Source organism: Arvicola amphibius, chromosome 3 (assembly GCF_903992535.2).
Source record: "Arvicola amphibius chromosome 3, mArvAmp1.2, whole genome shotgun sequence".
Lineage (NCBI taxonomy): Eukaryota > Metazoa > Chordata > Mammalia > Rodentia > Cricetidae > Arvicola > Arvicola amphibius.
The window spans coordinates 132,745,160-132,759,380 of NC_052049.1; the positions used below are offsets into that span (position 1 = coordinate 132,745,160).

A 14,221-nucleotide genomic window follows, 5' to 3' on the forward strand; every position below is an offset into this window, starting at 1 on the left:
AGGTCTCAGATCCCCTGGAACTGGAATTACAGACAGTTGTGAACTGGCATATGGGTATTGGGAATTGAACCTGGGTCCTCTGGAAGACCAGCCAGTGTTCTTAACCATTAAGTCATCTCTCCAGTCCCCGGTGTTACAATCTTAATACACTCAATGCAAGCATCCTATACAGATCAAAGAATGGGCATTTTTAAATTTTATTTATCAAGAATTATTTAGTTGGAGGGAAGCTTCAAAAACAAAGTAGCAGGCCGGGCGGTGGTGGTGCACACCTTTAATCCCAGCACTCGGGAGGCAGAGGCAGGCGGATCTGAGTTCGAGGCCAGCCTGGTCTACAAGAGCTAGTTCCAGGACAGGCTCTAGAAACTACAGGGAAACCCTGTCTCGAAAAACCAAAAAAAAAAAAAAAAAAAAAAAAAAAAAAAAAAAAAAAAAAAAAAAAAGAAAAAGAAAAAGAAAAGAAAAAAAAAAAACCAAAGTAGCAGGAGTGGGCACACTCTTGTGTTCTGGGCACTCCAGAGGCTAAGCCAGGAAACCAGCCTCAAAAACAAAAAACAAAAACCAAAAAACAAGAAAAACCCCCAAAACCAAAACCAAGCAACCAACCAAACAAAAAAAGCAGACCTAGCCTGCCGTGGTGGTGCACGCCTTTAATCCCAATACTTGGGAGGCAGAGGAAGGTGGACCTTTTTGAGTTCAAGGCCAACCTGGTCCACAGAGCAGCTTCAAAGCTATAGGAGAAACTCTGTCTCAAAAAACTAAGGGAAAAAAAAAAAACAGACTTAAACTTGACAAACACAAGTAAAACCTACATTCCTTTCTTTTTAAGAACAGAGGGGAGATTTATGGACTCTGAAAATAAAATTTTAAACACTTAGGAACATATTGGTATATTAAAAATAAAATCAGGAGCCGGGCGGTGGTGGCGCACGCCTTTAATCCCAGCACTCGGGAGGCAGAGGCAGGCGGATCTCTGTGAGTTCGAGACCAGCCTGGTCTACAAGAGCTAGTTCCAGGACAGGCTCTAAAGCTGCAGAGAAACCCTGTCTCGAAAAACCAAAAAAAAAAAAAAAAAAATCAGGACTATAACATACTTCAGTTCTGAGCAGCAGGCTGACAGAGAAGGTTAAAGACAGAGGTGAGATCAATGATTACCACACTGGCTTGGGAAACAGTCACTGCGAGGGATTTCTGAGCAAAAAGGCCTTGGATGAGAATCCTGACCTTGCTCTGTGAATGACGAGCAAGTTACTTAACCCCATTAGCTTAAAGTTCCCATCAGTAAACTGTGAATGATAGGATCACCACCTCAACATTCTAAGGAATAACCAAAAAGATGTGGTCCAAAAGGCCCTTGGTCTGTGTGACCTGCATGCAGGTGACTCAACCAATAACCCAGACTCCATTGCCTGAGGATAGAAAGCCAAAAACGAAACAAAACAAAACACAACAAAAAAATTTTGTTAACAAAATAAATTTTGTTAATCTGATAAAAGGTATTTTAATTAGGACCTTGTGCTTGGCAACTACATAGTTCTGCATCTTCTTTAACTAGTCCAGGCTGGCCTCAAACTGCTCATCTGGCTGCCTCAGGCTCCAGCGCGTCACTGTCTGACTACGTGCCAGATTTTAGGAACTAGAAGATAGATAGAAGCACAGTACTTTCTGCCATTCCTTTGCCCCCTCAAAAGAGGATTACCGTGTGTCTATGAAGAAGCCTTTCGCTTTAGCGCATTCCCGGAGCTCTGAGAAAAACTCCTGGTGTGGAGGTGGGTGTTGGCGCAGCAAAGCCTGGTGGGGGAAACTCTCCCAGATCTTCTTGGCCACCCAGTGGTTGGCTAGGATCATGCATTCTGCCACTGTCTCATGAACCTCCAGGGGCTGCTTAGGGATGAGGTCATGAATGTTCTTCTTGTCATCCAGCTGGACTCGAACTTCTATACCTTCCAGTTCCAGGGCACCGCAGCGGTCTCTTTTTGCTCGGATGTGGCGCGCTATGTCAGTCAGCTTTCCAATTGCCCACACTAACTCCTCCAGTTTGGCCTGTCGGCTCTGCTCCTCCAAGGCTTTGAATTCTGGAATATCATCAACAATGCTGAAGTTTCCATCCAGTAGCTCTTGAGCCGCCTCGTAGAACAGTTTGTAAGCTGATCGGATAATGGTTCTGCCATACCACACTTTCTTAATTTCATAAGAGGTTTTATCTAATTCCCACATGACACTCATGGCATACCTATAAGCCGGGGACATCAACAGTATCATTATTCCATTCTATTTTCTTTAAAATGGGTATACATCTTATTTATTTTGTGTATGCTTACGTGTATGGTGCACATGTGAGCATCATGACCCGTGTGGAGGTCAGGGGATAACTCGTGAGAGCCAGTCCTCTCCTTTCACCATGTCGGTCCTGAGGGTCATACTCAGATTTAACACCAGGTGTCCTTACCCACTGAGCCATCTCTTTGGGCATTCATCTTTCTTAAAGATTATTATTCTTTATTTAATGTCTGTGGGTGTTCTGCCTGCACATATGTCTGTGCACTAGTATGTGCCGGCTGCCCAAGGAGGCCAGAAGAGGGTGTCAGACTCTCTGGAACTGGAATGACAGGCAGTTATGAACTGTGATGTGGGTTCTGGGAATCAAACCTGGGTCGTCAGAGGTGTCTGGAAAAGTGGTCAGTGCACTTAGCTGATGAGCCACTCCCCAGCCCCTCCATTCTATTTCATAAGCAAGCAGAACTTGACCTTGAGTCTAATGTGAAAGAAACGACCTTGCTACAGACTTATGGTACATTTCTTAAACTATCACTCCATCTCTCTCTCACACACACACTCTTTCTCTGAATGTATGCATGTATGTATGCATACAGTTGCACACACATATGCATACACACACTTTAACATTAAAAACAAAGTCAGGCTGGTGACGGTGGTGCACTCTTCTAATCCCAGCACTCAGGAGGCAGAGGCAGGTGGATCTCTGTGAGCTTGAGGCTAGCCTGGTCTACTGAGGGAGTTCCAGGACAGTCAGAGCAACACAAAGGAACCCTGTCTCGAAAAACCAAAAAACAAAGTCAGGCTGGGCATGGTGATACACTCCTTTAACCCCAGCACTTGGGAGGCAAAGGAAGACAGACGTGTGTGTGTGTCTGAAGCTAGCCTGGCTTACCCAGTCCAGATCAGTCAAGGGTACACAGTAAGACCCTATGTCAACAACAAAGTCAGACTGGGTTCTGCTAAACTCTCAACAACTCTGAAATGAGTTCAAGCACAATAATGGAGAACCTCACAGTTCTCCATTTTGATTAGAATAGCTTGACACTGATTGAGTCAGGTCTGGTTAGTGCCTCAGGAAGTTAGAGCAAAGCCTTTAAATCCTACAAGAGGACAGGGAGCTCGGAATCAATCTTCATGATAGGTTAATTAGCAAAGAACTATTCTGCCACCAAAACATTTTATTAAAGAGGCCTATATATTTATAATGCATACATTTTAAAGGGGCTAATTTTCCTAACATGTAAAGAGTCTTTATGAATCAGTAATAAATCACAAACTTAAATGAAAATGCATAAGGAATATGAAGTAGTTCACAGGAAAGAATACATAAATATCCCTTAACAAAAATGTTTAACTTCACACATAGTAGAAAATATAAATTAAGATCCTACTTATCTAGTAGACTAACTTAGAGGAAAGGGTACAGTATAGTGTATGGGTCAGGCTGTGGGAAAACAAGCTCTTGCATGCACTGCTGTGGAAACAGAGGCTGTAACCTCTGTGGAGGGCAATCTGATTATATGGACCTAAACACAAACACAAGCACCTTGGCATAAGTTCTGCTCCTCAGAGTTTCTCCTTCAGATAAAGTTAATACTTAACAAGAGAGAACTTAGTGATGATGAGATGTCTCGTGTCTCAGGGTGAAGAGCATTGGCTCTTCTGGAGGTTTAGTCCCCAGAACCCACACGGTGGCTCACAACTGTCTGTAACTTCAGTTCCCGGGGATCTGATGTCCTCTTCTGGCTTCTGCAAACACTATACACATAGATGGTGCACATACATATAGGCAGGCATAACACTGGAGACACATAAAATAAAAATAAACAATCTTTCTTTTTTTTTTCTGAGATAGGATCTCCCTGTATAGCTCTGGCTGGCTTTGCAGGGAGATTCACCTGCCTCTGGTCCTAACTGCCTGGCTATCCAACACTGCCTGGCTTAAATAAATATTTTTTAAAAGGTACTGAAGGAGCCGGGCGGTGGTGGCGCACGCCTTTAATCCCAGCACTCGGGAGGCAGAGGCAGGCGGATTTCTGTGAGTTCGAGACCAGCCTGGTCTACAAGAGCTAGTTCCAGGACAGGCTCCAAAGCTACAGGTACTGAAGGGTTGTGGATGTAGCTCAGTTGCTAGAGTGCTTTGTTTAGCTTGCACAAAACTCTGGGCTGGATTCCCAGCACTGCAAAAACCAGGTATGTTGGTATACAGGTGGAGTCAGGAGGATCAGAAGGTCATCCTTGGCTTCCCGTTCAGTTTGAGAACAGGATGCCTGCCTGATACTCTCTCTCAAAAAAAGTGGAGGGGAAATAAAATTTTACATGCTGAATAGCAGGTGTATATAAATTATATATAAATACCACACACTCATGTTCTCTTCTACATACATACACACACACACACACACATATATATATATATACATATACTTGTTAGAAATATATGTATTTGTTAGAAACAGAAGCAGTTTAGAATGGGAGTCTGCTCTTTATGTCAAAGGTATGCTAGTATTTTTATAAAAAATAAAAATTATGGGGGCTGGAGAGATGGCTCAGAGGTTAAGAGCACTGGCTACTCTTCCAGAGGACCTGAGTTTAATTCCCAGCAACCACATGGTGGCTCACAATTGTTTATAATATGATCTGGTGCCTTTTTCTGGCATGCAGGTATACATGCAGGCAGAACACTGTATATATAATAAATAAATAAATCTTAAAAAATAAAAATCACACATCTATATTTGTGTGCATTAAATATAGAAAAATATATAAGCGATCAGTACTTAAGAAAAAATAATAGGAATGTCCTCTATTCCATCCTTTGGAACTTTAAACTACTTCTAAACTATCTAACTATGCATTCACTGATAAACACAAACTCCCTAAGCTCAGGTGCCTTCTGAAGAGCAGCATCTACTAGAGAGTGCGCTGCATTCTCCTCAGCCTGTGGCCTGCTTCAGAAAGCTAGCATCGGGAGAGCAGAAAGAAAGGAGGAGGCTGGAAAAATAAAGCTCCCGAAAGCCATATGTGGAAGGGAAGCGGGAGGCAGGCAGCCCAGAGAGAAGGCAGGAGCAGCAGGTAGGTGTGGAGTGCTAAGGAGAGCACACTGGAAGGCCGAGAAGAAACAGAGCAGGAGGAAGGGGACAGCTCTGAAGGTGAAGATCAGACTCACCTGTCAACGCCTCCCAGGAGGGAACAGAGATCCGCGCTGAGGATGGAGGGCAGCATGTCGTAGCGGCGGTCTGCTAGGTAGTAAGTGGTGGCCCTGGAATGACACGTGGGGTAACTGACCTTCAGCAGCCGCAGAACTGCTGAGAGTGTGGGCTGCAGGAGGTAAACAGTCAAGATCAGGGTTGGATTCCCCTGGGGCTACTGCTCCTCAGAAAGCACAGCGGCTGCCTAATTAAATAGTTCCCGTGTGCCCACTTGACCAAGTCACACTGCTTTGGCTGAATATTCTTCCAGCGATGTAGAAAGTAAAAGTGACATGAATCTTGGTTGTATGAGAAAATGGGAGCATAATGACCTAGCATCTGTATAGAACACCGTATTAGGTGTGAAAATTTGCTCATTTTAAGTTAAGAGGAAGTGATGGGTAAAAGGTCAAGAAAGGACACAAACTGATCAAGGTACTATTTTCCTGAAGGGCAGTACTTCAGGAAAGTCCAGAAGAGATTTTCACTACTGTCTGTCCAAACAGGAGGTCTTGGCCATCTGACACTAGCACAGAGACAAACACACAGCACACTGCTGACTTCCAACAGGGTTACCTCGTTCTAGCTTCGACATCAATATAAGAGTTGGGGGTCACAAAGTGTGTGACGTCGGCGATATGGACCCCGAGCTCCAGGTTGCCATTGGCTAAGGTTCTGACTGAGAGTGTGTCATCCACATCTTCACAACCCTTGGGGTCGATACTGAACACAAGGTGGGTGTTCCTCAGGTCCTTCCGCTCTCTTTCTTCTTTGGGGCTCACCTTCCAAGGGTTTTCTGGTGTGTTCACTGGCATCTCACACATCTGCACCAGAGACCAAGCCTTCAGAAATCCATGCACTATGAGGTTCTCTAAAAACCCTCTCTCTTGGAGGGTTCAGTGGTTAAGAACACTGGCTGCTCTTCCAGAGGAACCAGGTTCAATACTCAGCACCCATGTGACAGCTCACAATTGTCTGTAACCCCAATCCCTGGGGTTCCAATGTCCTCTTCTGACTTGTTTGGGCACCAGACATTCATGAAGATACTGTCTATCTTGTTTCTTGAGATGTCATTATTCGCTGACCTGGAATGCTCCAATTATGCCAGACTGGCCACCAAACCCTAAGGGTCTCTTACAAGCATATGTCACCAGGCCCGGTTTTATGTGGGTCTGGGTTGGAACTCAGATCCTCATGACTGCATAGGAAGCACTTTACTGACTGGGCATCTTCCCAGCCTTATTTGCCTTCTTTTGATTATAACTGTTCATCAGGTGCCTCCCAAGTGTCAGGCACTGGAGGCCTTGCGGCCTGCTGGGAGCTGTCCCTGGGCCGTCACAAGAAGGAATAGGCAATAGTGATGTGACAGCACATCCTGCTTCCACAGCAGCCTGGGTTTGCATAGAGCTGAGCTCTTAAGTCAAACCCTGAAGAAACAAAAATCTCCATGTCCCCCTCCCCAAAATAAAAGCTTATTCCTTAAAGATAATTTAAACAAGACTAATCTGGGGCATTTTCCCTCTATGATCACCTGTTTAAGTCATCAATTTGTAGCTAAGCAGGCTGCAGGAGAGAGAATTCTAGTCCTGTGAAATCCAATTCAAACTTAATTTTATTCCAACATTTTCACTAAGAGGTGCCAAGCAAGTCAACAAATAATTTCCAGAAACTAATGTTAAACATAAAAATTTAATCATAGTCTAAATTTAATAATGTAAAATAGTTAAAATATTTTCTTATTGTAGCCCCTGTTATGTCAGAAGCTATAATGAAAACAAGCACACCCATCCACTGTGGATGGTAATTTACACCAGGGCAATGTTTTTCTGGAAAACTATCTGCCAATATATAATAAACCTATTTAAATTTTTTATGCCCTTTGACTTGGTAATTTAACTGTAAGGATTATATTCCATGGGGATGATCAAAAAAGAGTAAAAAAGGCAACACTGATTTAAAAAAATGTTTCAAGTAACATTTTTCCCTAATACTGAAAAATTAAACACTACCAATGTCCAACAATTGAGGAATGTTTAAGCAAAGTAGGGTAAATTAATTTTGGTAATTTGTCTTAACTACTAAAAATAAGTAGGCTATGTCAATATATAGAAACAATTTTAAGTGAAGAAGGCAGAACAGAATGTAAGTGTGCACAATGGATACGGCCACAAGAGAATAAGGGAGACTTCTGAGACTGTGAAAGACCAGAAAGTGATGAAATCACTGGTATTTTATGTTCATTGGACTTTTGTTTTCTGTAAAGGTTTCAAAAAACATTTCATAATGAGCCTGAGTTTTTGATCCATCCATCTCTTGTGGGTGCAGTGTAAAGAAAAGGAGCTACCTAAGAAACTCACCCTGGCCCTGAACCAGAGCTGGTGAAAGAAACTAACCCTGGCCCTGAAACCTGAGCTAGTGAAAGGAACATTTTAGCCCTGAACCAAGAACCTAAGAAACACACCCTAACCCTGAAACCAGAGCCAAAGAAACATTGACTTTAGCTGTAGAACCAGAGCCAGTGAAAGAAACACTCCCAGGCCCTAAAACTAGAGCCAAAAGGCTAAACAGGGGCTGGAGAGATGGCTCAGAGGTTAAGAGCATTGCCTGCTCTTCCAAAGGTCCTGAGTTCAATTCCCAGCAACCACATGGTGGGTTCACAACCATCTGAAATGGGGTCTGGTGCCCTCTTCTGGCCTGTAGGCATACACACAGAATATTGTATATACATAATGAATAAATAAATATTAAAAAAAAAAGGCTAAACAGGACCAGCAAAAGAAACACACTTTGGCCCTGGAATCAGAGCCAGTGAAAGAAATACACTCTGGCCCAAAACTAGAGACAAAAAGGGTCAGTGAAAGAAACACACTCTGGCCCTGAAACCAGAACCAACTCTGCCCATGACCAACTAAACCAACCAGTTCCTGAACAGGAAAACTAACCAACCCCTGAGCAGAAAATCTCCCTGGGAAAACTCTGCCGCTAACCCTATATAAGCCCCTCTGCATGTTCAGTGGCTGGCTGTCCTAGCCCACTCTGGCAGAAGCAGCCACTCTTCTGGACTCCTCTTTCCCAAAGAAATCTTTTTCTTTTTTTTTTTTTTTAACATTTTCTTTTTTTTTTTTTTTAAGTTATTTATTTAGTATACAATATTCTGTCTGTGTATATGCCTGAAGGCCAGAAGAGGGCACCAGACCTCATTGCAGATGGTTGTGAGCCATCATGTGGTTGCTGGGAATTGAACTCAGGACCTTTGGAAGAGCAGCCAGTGCTCTTAACCTCTGAGCCATCTCTCCAGCCCCAGAAATCTCTTTCTTAAAAGTGTTTTGGGTGAAGATCTTTCGCTGGCACAGAGCTGAGATGTTCCGTTAAGGGGAATGAACAGAAAAACAAAACAAAGAAACCCAGAAGAAACAGTTACACTTGCTGGGAAACTCCCTTGGGAATGGAGCAGACAATGTTGCCAGAGCTTTTCCCCTTTAGCAGAGTGCAGCAGAAGATGTGTAACATCTTGGGCCAGAGCGGAGTAGAGCAGAAGAGGAAGCAGATAGCTCTGCTAGGATGTTCCCTCAGGGGAACCGAGCAGAGGTCAGCTGTGATGACTCTCTCTAAGAAAGGAGCAGGATTGCTACATCCTGCAGGGAGACCTTCTCACACTGTACCCCAGCTTTAGGTAAAGCCTGACTTCCCGACCAGTCAGGATACCTTTTCCTTCAGAGCTGTAACACTGGCAGGCAGAGCTCAGCTGGGCCTGTAAAGAAGATACATAGAGTGGGTGTGGTGGCCCATGCCTTTAAACCCAGCACTCTGTAGGCAGAGGCAGGTGAATCTCTGGGAATTCCAGTCCAGCTATGGCTACATAGCATGACCTTGTCTCAAAAAAACATAAAAAAATAATAAGGAGGTAGAAGAAGAGAAGGAGAGGGGAAAGAAGATGAGAAGGAAGAAGAGGAGAAGGAGGAGGGTGTGTGTGTGATAGTGGTGGCATAAGGTTGGGAATGGACACTGACTACAAGACCCTGACATATCATTTTAAGCCCAGTTGAAAAATATAAAATTCTGAGAGCAGCGGGGCTGTAGGAAATTTAGTCTATACTTGGAGCTGACTTTAGTTTGGCCCAAGTACAGAATTGGGATGGGTGAGATTTTGTTCCTAATTATCTGTGGCTTTAGACAGTTGGTTGTCACATAGTATAAAGTTGTTTTTCAGGGATGGGGAGATGACTTAGTGAGTGAAGGCTTACCACACAAACATGAGACCCCAATTTTGGATTCCTAGCTCCGGGTGTGCATCAAGTACACCTGTAATCATCTCTAAGCTGAGGAGGTGGAGCCAGGAAGCTCTAGAGAGCCTCGCTGATTTAGTGAGTTCCATATTCAGTGAGAGATTCTGTATCAAACAATGAGTTGGAAGGGCTGGAGAGACAGTTCAGTAGTTAAGAGCATTTGCTGCTTTTCCAGAGGACCCAAGTTTGATTCCCAGCACCCATGTCAGCTTTTGACAGCCAGTTCCAAGGGATCCAATATCCTGTTTGGGCTACACATATGGATACACAGTGACACATGCATACATAAATAAAAATAAAATAAGATGGAGCATGGTTAATGAAGATGCTAGACATTGACCTTTGGCCTCCGTATTGCACACACAATTAAATTTATACATACACACACACACACACACACACACACACACACGCACACACAAGGTTTTTCTTTCTTCATGATGAAACAGCAACAAAAGCTGAAAGAAATGTATGTCTCTGGACCAAAGAGCTAAGAGAAATCTGACCTGGGCTTCTGAGAAGGGAACAACAGAAATACTGTTTTCTACCAGGATGGTTGCAATCTCCCCTTCCAGATCTCCGATTCTCCCTAAAACACGCACAAAGTGTCCATTTGGGTACACTGATGTTGTCTCCCAGGAGTCAATTCTCACAACCACCCTGAAGTCCTATACAAAGGGAAAAAAAATACAATGTGAACCAAAGCTAGAGTTAAGTAGGTCAATGTGAAGCAACAAAACTAACCAGATAAACAGTACAGAGTACCAAAGACAAGCTAATTTGGGAACTGTGGCTTGCAGTAGCTTATTTTTGCTTTCTGCTTTTTCTTGCCACTCTTCCAAATGACCAGATGGTATACAAATGCTTGGCCAATACTTTGAAGGGAGGCATTACCTCTCTCCTTCAGACAACTGGGACATTTTAGTTAACTAAAACATTTTAGTTAACACTTGAAACACAAGGGGTACAACCCAATAATGTAGGGTTCTAATTAAGTTTTAAAACAATAGTCTTGGGAACTGGGGAGATGGATAAGTAAGTGGTTACAAGCACTTCTACCAGAGGACCTGGGTTTGGTTCCCAGCACTCACATCAGGCAACTCACAATCCATACCCACTTTCTGGCTTGTGTGGGCACACCCACACACATGTAAATAAAAATAAAATAAATCTTAAAAAAATAAATAAATCAACAGTCTCAATTTCTAGTGTGGGAATTACTTCTAATTTCTTTTTAGTCTTAAGATGCTCCTTGGCAGGAAAGATGGTACCAGTGTAGGCTGGACCTCTCCACTGCTCAGACTCCAGACATCCTGGAATGCAAAGTACCATCGTCGTACTTGGCCTGAGAGTCTGCAGAAAGCTTCCAGAGGCAAAGGCACAATGACCAGGAAAGGGCTGGGGACATTCTACTTTAGTCTCATTTACAAACTGCCAAACACTAGGCAAATGAAGTCAGGAATTGCCTCTGCTCTCTGCCCCAAGTAAAAGTTAGTATCTGCCTTTCTTGTTTCTGCCTCCTCTCTGGCACTCCAGTCCTACATGGATAATCGATCTCTGAAGTGGTACTATATCATCCCTGCAGGGCACTCGGATCATATTTCTGTATCTTTCCCTGGAAGGAAGCTTGTTAGTGTTGGCGGACTGCATGCATTGAGAGTTTCGGGGTCGGACAGCAGGATAATGTACGTTCGCTCAGCTTGTCCTACACAGCTCTTTCTAGGACAGCTTCTCTCTGGCCTTCATTTATTAACCATGGACTACTTAACGGATGGTTCTTTTATATTTTTATATTTAGAATGTTTAAAAACAGTATCTTAGAGTGCCAGATACCATCAATAATTTATTTCCTCTTATTCAAAGGCGTTAACAACGCTTCCTGGTGCTGCTCAAAAGCCAGCGAGGACAGAAGCAGAAGACAAGTGCAGCTGCAGCTACCTGGAGGGCCTCGGCCTGCTGGGTGCTGATGCGGATTTTGGGGATTCTGTAATCCCAGGGCGTGACTAGGATCTTCTGAGCATTTTTGCCCTGAGACTGGACCTCTTCTTTGGATGGAAATGTCACCACATAATCTCGCCAGTTCTTTTGAAGGATGCCCACCACTCGACCTTCAGGGAGACAAAACAGCAAAGCACCAACTGGTTGGTTACCTCCTCTCTGGGCTGTGAGCGCAGAGCAAGAAGTGAACGAGAAATGCTCTGCTCCTGTTCTCAAACTCCTTCACGCGCCCGGGTGAGTTTGGAGACCTGCCTTCTTAGCACTGTGAATGTGAACTTTTTCACCCCTGAGATAGGGTTTCTCTGTGTAACAGGCTTAGCTGTCCTGGAACTAGATCAGGCTGGCTTTGAACTCACAGCGATCCACCTGCCTCTGCCTCCCGAGTGCTCGAATTAAAGGCGTGCACCACCACTGCCCGGTTAAACATACATTTTTAAAAAAGAAAAACAGCTCTTAAAAAATTGTCAGCTGGGTGTAGTAGCTCACACCTTTAACCCTAGCACTAGGGAGGCAGAGGCAGGAGGATCTCTGTGAGTCCCAGCACGGCCTGGTCTATAAAGAGAGTTCCAGGATAGCCAGGACTGTTACACAGAGAAACCCTAATCTCAAACAAAACAACAAAAACCATTGTCAGCACTTTCTTTTTCTGCAGAGCCCAATGTGACTTTCAAATTTGTCCCATCTTCTCTTCTGCCATTACTTTCTCAATTTCAGGATTTGGTACCTTAGGCAAAGCCAATAGTTTTCATTACTGTTTTTTCTCCATGTAAATCTGGCTGCCTTGGAACTCATTCTGTAAATCAGACTGGCCTCGAACTCCATCAGAACTCTGCTTCTCAAACAGTAGCTAAAGGCATGAGCCACCATGCCCCGTCTGTTCAAGGTTTTTTTTTTTTTTTTTTTGGACATCTCCCTTGTCTTTTGTTTGTTTTTTGAGACAGGGTCTCTCTATGTAGCCCTGGCTGTCCTGGAACTTTAACCCCAGTGCTGGGGTTAAAGATGTGCACCACCATGACTGGAAGCACTTGTCTTTACCCCTTGCCCCTGCTTTGTGCTTCCACGGTCACCTGTGTTCTCTCAACACCTCCACTCACTTGGTCTAGTGGACACAGCAAAGGATACACATCCTAAGTCTACTACATAGCACTCAAGCCAGGGAAACATAACCACAGTAACTACAAGTACAATTTTCCCTCGTGTGTGTGTGTTCACATGCCATTCTTTGGGAACTAATGACCTGGACTTTTGAGGCAAAGTCTCTCATTGGCCAAGCTGACTGGCCAGGAAGTCCCAGAAGTCCTCTTGTCTCCACCTCCCCAGTGCTGTGATTATTTTACAAACATGAATTTTAGGAACAGACTCAGGTCCTCCTCATTGCACATACCTTGCTAACTGAGCCATGTGCCAGGTACCTCCCTTTTCAAAGCGCTGCCGGGAGGACTAAGGGGTAATGTGATGATCTTGCCACAGGGCACCTGAGTGAGGCCTGACCCTACAGAGGTGTGGGGCAAGCTTGGGAAGTCTCTGGATTTAGGCCATGTGTCACAGTTAGAGCCAACAGGATCTGTGGATGTGTGAAAAAAAAAGTCCAGGACAATTCCAGTCTTTTGGGTGGTCCAACTCTCAGAATGAGCTTCCAGTAGAGTGGATGAGGAGCGCTGCAGGGAAGCAGCTTGGGGCAGAAGTCAGGATGCTTACTTAGGAGGCATCTTTAGGCCGAGATGCCCATTGGACATTTAGGGGAAGATGCCATAAAGGCAACCAGAGGTAAAGAAAGTGGCTGGAGACACAAGGTCAAAGACTGAACAGTCTAGAGAGTGCATGGAACAGGAAGCCCCCAGCAGAGCACTGTATACCCAAAAAGCCGGAAGAAGAGAAGGACAGCAGAGAGGCTGAGACAGGCAGCCAGCAGGGCAGAGGGTGAGGGAGCTTGGGCTCCCTGAAGTTCAGAGAGCAGCACACCCATGAGCTGTTCACATGCTATGACAATAAGCATAAGGAAGTGACCCGTATTTGGGCAGGAGGGCCCTGGGGAATCAGACACGAGCAGATTTAGAGGAGAGGGAGAGGAGAGTCAGATTGCAAGCCCGCGACACCCTGTGGAAAGCAAGACAAGTGAGCATGGAAGAAAAAAAAATCATCCCAACTGAGGCAGTAGCTGGAAACCACACAATGCCCAGAGGGGCTTTTTCTTTCTGTGGGTACTGTAGAAGTTAAAATAAACCTGCAGAGAGCCAGATACAGTGCTGTATAGTTATAATCCTTGTGCTATGGAGGGGGAGACAGGAGCACCAAGGTTGTCAAAGAGTCTGAGGCCAGCCTGGGCTATGCCAGACCCTGTGTACACCTTTAATCCTAGAACTTGGGAGGCAGAGGCTGGGGAATCTCTGAGTTCGAGGCCAGCATGATCTACAGAGTGAGTTCTAGGACAGGCAGGGCTACACAGAGAAACCCTATCTTGAAAAA

The 14,221-nt window shown here is 44.4% G+C and overlaps 1 protein-coding gene across 4 annotated transcripts in view; it reads right to left on the minus strand.

The window, feature by feature from the left end:
* Dis3l (DIS3 like exosome 3'-5' exoribonuclease) overlaps nt 1–14,221 on the minus strand; it is a 41,738-nt gene that overhangs the window by 4,119 nt on the left and 23,398 nt on the right. For all 4 annotated transcript variants that reach the window (XM_038323114.2, XM_038323115.2, XM_038323116.2 and 1 more), the window contains exons 8-12: nt 11,696–11,865; nt 10,264–10,425; nt 6,048–6,295; nt 5,450–5,542; nt 1,700–2,233 (exon numbers count right to left, since the gene is read on the minus strand). In XM_038323114.2, coding sequence (XP_038179042.1) covers nt 1,700–2,233; nt 5,450–5,542; nt 6,048–6,295; nt 10,264–10,425; nt 11,696–11,865 — 1,207 coding nt within the window. The remainder of the gene's footprint in view (nt 1–1,699; nt 2,234–5,449; nt 5,543–6,047; nt 6,296–10,263; nt 10,426–11,695; nt 11,866–14,221) is intronic.